General features: G+C 42.9%; 1 protein-coding gene across 1 annotated transcript in view; it reads left to right on the top strand.

Moving 5' to 3' along the window:
- Positions 1-3,836: 3,836 nt before the first annotated feature.
- The window catches only part of whrna (whirlin a), a 130,202-nt gene continuing 126,875 nt past the window's right edge, over positions 3,837-7,163 (top strand). The window contains exon 1 of the mRNA XM_078288759.1: positions 3,837-4,577. Within this exon, the coding sequence (XP_078144885.1) occupies positions 3,837-4,577 (741 nt within the window). The remainder of the gene's footprint in view (positions 4,578-7,163) is intronic.

Below are 7,163 nucleotides of genomic sequence, written 5' to 3'. Positions count from 1 at the left end.
TATATATATAAATATATATATATATATATAACTAGTCTGAATCCAGTCATGTGTTATCAGATGCCCATGCTTTTATCTTGGTCGTTTGGGTTGCTGCTCCAGGATGGTTCATTTCAGTATAGTGTCACTTTGGGAGTCCAGTGCTGACTCCATCCATGATTTCAGTCAGCCCAGCTTTAACCTCATTTGCTGCTCTGATATTCAGTGCATTTTCTATCTCATTGATTCATTTTCCAAGTCCATTTGTCCAATTTCAACCTCACTAATTACTTTTACATTAGTAATTTTATCACCCAGCTCACTCTTGGTCACACTTTCAAGTGAAAAGGACGCAAGAGTTCCTTTTTTGAGACTAAACAGTCCTTTGATTAACAAGCCAAAGGCCTCATACTCAGTTACTGTGGTCAAACTTTCAAACACATCAGTGAATTAAGTAGAAAGATGTCTGGCTCTTAGTGACAAAAGATAGTGTGGTAAACAAAGGGCAAGGAGCTCAGTGGGTGAAAATACAATCAAAAAAGGAGAAGGGAGCTGCCGATAATGCAAAAATCCATTTATTTGGGTACCTTACACACTTGAAGTCCTATACCTGAAGAAGCCACCTCGGCAAAATGTGTTTTTTGGTGTGTCCATGTAGCCCATCACAGCCTTATATTTTGTGCTTTTTGTGATACTGGCTCTTAGTGGTTGCAGCTTTAGGAAGGCTCAGATCTGAAACTATGCCAAAACCACACAGTCTATTTGTCAACACACTGGCCTCGGAGCACAAAGCTTCATTTACAGCGGATATCGTCACCATTTTGCGCTTATGATTGATCACTTGGCCAATTGAGTTCGATATGCTTTGCTCCTTCTGGCTACCGCTTTAAAGAGTCATATAGATCAGGGATGCCAGCTGCCAGTTAATTCCCAACAGGAGAGGCCTTGAGACCCAGGAGCAGGCAAAGATCAATGCCTGTCCAGAGAGAGAAGGAAATGGTTAGTGTGAAATCATAAATTCAGAAACAGTTATCTCTGTATGCTGAAACAAGTTGAAACAAGTGGAGCTGCACTGGAGAAAAGCCTAAAATTATCTGACCTCAATATCACATGGATGTCTTCTTTACTTTTCATGGTTCCACAGCAGGTGAACTTTAACAACAGCTGGAGGAAGGCAACTAGATCCTTGGTTCTTTTATTTTTCTCCTTTTTGAGGATTCTGGTTCAGGGCAATGGATGCCCCAGGATGCCATTGTTTGATTTATGATTGTATGATTTCTGTGCAAATAATAGGCAAATTATTCATTTTTTTGTTAAAGCAAGACTGTGATAATGAGGACTTATAAGATAAGATAAGATAAGATAGCACTTTATTAATCCCCTTGGGGAAATTCAGGATATCTCAAAATAACCATATACACATTTTTTATGATAAAGTCATTGTTTGATATAACATCACTACATAGCGCACTGACTCTGTGGTCAACTGGTAATTATCCAGTCCCAATACACCTCTAGTCCAAGTCTAAAAATCACCTTGGTGTGACGTAATTGTACACATCTAATGGAAATCACAAGCTTATTACACGGATCACATATTTTTATCCACCACTTCCATTATACATTTTATAATCATCTTTAAACTTATCTTTTCAACCTTTAATATTGAGGGGCTCTAATAATATCTCGGTGAGATGGGAAATCCATCAACCATAGCTTGTTTCAGAGGAAGGCAAAGTAGCGAGTGTGTTATTTATCATTTTGAAATATATCTGATGTGTCCTGGGGCAGAGTGGTAGATCAGCAGGGTGGTGATTATTGGCTCCAGTGGAAGATCTATGTTTGTCTCCCTGACATTTCTTTGGTATCCTAATGAACATAAACAGGACACATTGGAAAAACTGCTCCGGAGAGAATTATCTCAGCTTTATTATTTTTAGAATATGCATATGAGCCAATGTGTGCATGTATTCACTAATTGAGTATAGAAAATGTTAACAGCAGACCAAGTCAAAAACCTCAATCTCAACTGAACTGTGCCACCTGTGAGCCATAACCCACTCACTCCTGGCTTTGTTTATGTTTTGAATTATCAGAATTTGTTTTCCACTTTCAAATTAATTTTGACAGCTGCAGGTAGGCTAAGTTTTAAAAGTATTTGCAATGTGATTTTTTTAATGTCTGCAGTGCACATTTAAGTACATTTAAGTAACACAGAGTCCTTAAAGTTCAATACTGATAAATAAGAAATTTTAGAAAATCAATATTGGCTCTTGAAATATTATTCCTCAGTAGATGCCTGTGAACTGACATAAACGCCCTTAGGCTACATCACATGTGCTACGTGCATGTGAGTTTAATGGTAAGGGATTCTTGAGCAACAGTTTCTCAATCAGACTAAAATTATATAATGGCCAGTCTCAGTTGAGCAGTCTGATTGGCCCAAGACGACTCCAACCGTGCTGATAATTAGCCTTGCTTTAACTCTTGTGGTTACCAGGGAGATATCTTTATTTTTCCAGTTTTATCCTATCTATGTACACTACTACTTCTACTACTACTACTACTACTACTACTACTACTACTACTAACAATAATAATAATAATATATGTTATGCATAGTGGTTATCTAAACGCAGAGTGCTTTACAGGAAAACGTACAATCAGGAATCGTGTTTTTTTTTTTAATTAAAAATAAGAAAAAAAATAGCTTATATGCAAACCGATTAAAACACTTTAGAAACACAAGATTTAAAAGTGGTAAAATCAAAAAGCAAACAAAATCTCGCGTATCTTCGCTATAGTAACCCACACAGCCAAGGTATTGCCATCTAATCACAGGCTCGTCCTGTTGGGTGACTTGGTCGGTCCCACGAGCGCATGTTGTTGGTTACCAAGCAACTTATTGGCTGCACGAGGCTGCGTCATTTCCTGACAGACACGGTCAGGGGCGAGAGAGAGCCGCGAGACTCCACACAGTCGGTTGTTGTACGTCTGAAAGCCCTGGAGGACAGATCCCCCGAACAGGTCGCCGAAAGACTGCAACCAGACGAAGAATAAAAACAAGACCTGGAATGGGTGAAGTATTTATCCCTCGGTTTATGTAACATCGGTGGATGGATATATTTACAGACTTGGATGTAATTAGCAACTAAAACCCAGACCGGTGCAGCAGGATATTAACTCCGGACGCCGAGCAGGAGAACACACCAAAATAACTTTTTTTCCCCCACGAGACGACCGTGTTTTATTCTGGCTGAATCCTCACACTGTGTTTCTTTGAGGTAATACAAGTAGTTTACAGTTCTCCGTCGTGTTGTAGATTATATGTAGACTACATTCCGGTTTACAGTCGAGCTCTTGGCGGTGAGAGGTGGACACCGGAGAAGCAGCGGCTCGGCAGCCACCTGACCTCTTTACACAGGAAAACAAGACCGTAGTTAATGACACAGGCTGAGATCCTGACGAGGTTCGTTACTAAGCTCTTTGACGGAGCGGGACGAGTTTTCAACGGGGCTGTTGCATGTTTTGACGCAAGGTTATTCCACTTATTACGCACGGGAAGCTTAAGTTTGCGGATTCTCATTGCTGATATCTGAATTATGGTACATGCTAATTAATTTGTGTAAGTTTAATTAGTTGAACTTCGCCTGTTGAAGTTGTTCCTTTCATTGGTCTATCTTGCAAACTGTGAGCAAGTGGCTTTACATCCATCAGAGCAATATGGCTATAACCGGAGTGGACGTCCTCCAGCGATCGTGATGCCAAGCGCCGGTCTAATCCTGTACTGCCAGCCCGTAATGCCTGCTCTCTAACCCGGCTCCAGTGTGGCGCCGTGTCCCGGTCACACCGCCAGGATGAGCAGCACGGATCTGGAGCGCATGTCGCTCAGCTCCTCGGCCAACTCGGTGGCCTCTAGCGCCCGGACGCTGTCAGCCAACGTGAAGAAGCTGCACAACGCGCTCAACCTCCTGCTCAACGACTTCGAGAGGGAGCAGTTTATCCACTGCCTCAACGTCTACCACTCCAAACGCAACGTCTACGACCTGGTGCAGACGCTCAAAGTCATCCTCAACGCCCCGAGCAAAAGGCAACTTCTGCCCATGCTGCGGCTGGTCATCCCCCGCTCGGACCAGCTCCTGTTTGACCAGTACACCTCGGAGGGCCTCTACCTAAAATCGGATTTAGCGGCAAGCAACGGGAGCCCCGAACCGCCGGCAGACTTGCCCAGCGCCAGTCCGACTCCCCCGGGGCATTTCTCGCCAAATAACCCCCCCGAGTCCCAGGTGGCGCTGCGCGGCTCCCCGGACAGCTTCAGCACCAGCAGCGAGGGGACAGCTCCCCTCGTGCCGCTGCTCGGGAGAAACTTTGTCCACGAGCCTCCGGGGGAGCTGCGGCAGGTGACCATGAAGAGGCACAAGAGCAACGAGGGTCTGGGGTTCAGCATCCGCGGAGGCTCGGAGCACGGGGTCGGGATCTATGTGTCTCTGGTGGAGCCGGGGAGCCTGGCGGAGAAAGAGGGGCTGCGCATCGGCGATCAAATCATGAAAGTCAACGACAAAGTGTTCGACAAAGTCACACACGCTGAGGCAGTGAAGGTAAGTTTGTGTGTGTGAGAGAGAGAGGGAGAGAGAGAGAGCGCTCATAAACACAGAGACAATCTATACAGTTTGACTGTTAAACACATTAGGCAGTAGGGATTTAGCCCCTCCTTCCTTCCCATAGAGGATATAAATCAGCAGCCCGCAGCATTTCAATGAACTGGCACGAATGGCAGGATCTTAGGAGCTGCTGGCGCTGGACCGGTCCGCATGACCCCTCATCTCCCGTGTATAATCAGCCCCTGCCTGAAGTTAATTATGCATTTGTCCTCGGTGTCTGAAATTGACCCCTTGAAGCTAACAAGCCCTGATTTGTTGAGGGGAATTAATGTTGTTGGCCATGGCAGTGGCTATAGCGGCGAATTTGTTATCGGCGAGCGCTGTCTTGTAAACTAGGCTACACTACTCCCAGGAAGCAGGTAACTGGACACTTTGACAGCGGCTGGTAACCATAGGCCAGAGGGGGAGGTCCGCCCCTCTGCCCCGGAGGTATAAACTCAGAATAAAGACTTAAAGCTGACCACTGTAGACCTATGTTGTCAATGCTATTGAGCATAAAGGAGCCTATTAGCAAATGAGGTAATAAAAGAGTATGTCTGATTTGTGTATAGTGCAGATTCATTATAGAAACCTTGTGAGGACCTTGGTTTTATGAGCTCCTATGAGCTGTCCGTGGTGCTGAAAATTCATCGTGGAACTCTTTCTTTCTCTCTCTCTCTCTCTGTCTGCCTCTCCCTCTCTCTCTTTCTCTCTCCCTCTCCCTCTCTCTCTCTCTCTCTCTCTCTCTCTTTCTCTCTCTCTCTCTTTCTCTCTCCCTCTCTATCTCTCTCAATTCAATTCAATTCACTTTATTGGCATGACAGTTTACAATGTTGCCAAAGCATCAAGATAAATATCAATTTTATATCATAAATCTTATTATATCTATATTATCGTATTTTATATTAGCAATCTTATATTATCTGTCTCTCTCTCTTTCTCTCTCTCTCTGTCTGTGTCTCTCTGCCCCCCCCCCCAACTTTTTTTTACCTCCCACTTTTTTCCCCACTACTCTCCTTTACGCTTCGCTTTCTTGAACGCACTCATGCACACATATTACCGGGATTCACAGTTTAATATAACTCCTCTTCCCAGGCATTTTCCAGGCAGTTACATTCAAAAGTGTTGTGTAGCAATGAAATACGTCAGCAGCACTGCCTAGACATAAGTGCCAGGTATTCATAAGCGGCTTAATTTTGAGAATCATGATGGGTTGTCCATAGTTGAAAGGTCAGCAGTTCGATCCCTACAACAGCCGTCTGTCCTGCCAAAGTGTCCTTGAGCAAGACACAGAGCCCCCATGTGCTCACACACTGTAAGTTCCTCTGCATAAGACTGTCAGCTAAATGCCAAACCTTTAAAATGTAAAGTGATAAGGCCACTGTCCCTTTTTTTCTGAGATGATAACCAATTAGGCTTCTCTGAGACAGCTCTCCAGACCAACTGCTTTCACAAGTCTGCAGCAGTACTCAAAGTTTGAATGCATAACTTATTTGGTGTCGATGCTTTTTGATTGTTGTTATTGTAAATGAGCTATTGGAGAGGGAATTTTGCCGGTGAGGCTCCTTTCAGTTTTCACTGAGTGCATGTCATTGTTAATTTAAGCGACTTTCCATAGATGATGTAAGACTAAATAAAGACTAAACTGCACCTTCTACTACTACTCCTATTACTATGCCTCCTACTAGTACCACTGCATTTACTCTTACTTTGAGTTCTACTACTACTACTATTCCTACTACTACTAATATTACTACTACTGCTGCTACTGCCACTACTACTGCTACTACTACTACTACTACTACTACTCCTACTACTACTAGTACTACTCCTACTACTAGTACTACTCCTACTACTACTGCTACTGCCACTACTACTGCTTCTACTACTACTACTACTCCTATTACTACTACTACTACTACTAGTAGGCCTACTACTCTTACTACTACTAGAACTACTACTACTATTACTACTACTATTACTATGACTGCTACTACTCCTACTACTAATAGTACTACTACTACTACTACTACAAGGCCTACTGAAAATGAAATGTAATGTATATGTAGATAACTGTAGAACTGATATTAGTATTGTACTACACATGGGATGAACAGCATGTCTCTGAAAAATATTGTTTGAATCACAATTTTTCATTTTTGGACTAAAAGTGGCGTCTTGCCTCTGCTAACAGGGAAGATGCCTGATAGCTGTTACAATAATTCGCTAGTCCTTAGACAACATAACAAGATATTGTGAAATAATGTACACTTCTTCAAAGATTTTAATATTAAAATATGCGCCATTTGAATGCATTTGAAGTCAGATCTTACCTGCTTTAATCATCCCGACTCAATACAACATTCTTATCTTATAAAATGTACTGCCACTTTATGAGCTGCAGGTGAACAGAGACGTTGTTGGCTTTGAAAACAGATCATTGCATTTAAACTGCTGACACAATTCGCAGATGAAATGTCACCTTTGAATAAGCCTTTGTCTGCACAGTCTCCCTGAGCCACTTGTGACAGCTATCACATCTTT

This window comes from Centroberyx gerrardi, chromosome 2 (assembly GCF_048128805.1).
Source record: "Centroberyx gerrardi isolate f3 chromosome 2, fCenGer3.hap1.cur.20231027, whole genome shotgun sequence".
NCBI classification, from domain to species: Eukaryota; Metazoa; Chordata; class Actinopteri; order Beryciformes; family Berycidae; genus Centroberyx; species Centroberyx gerrardi.
Note: the sequence above shows the minus strand (reverse complement) of the source record. Positions and strands in the feature narration are given on the sequence as shown.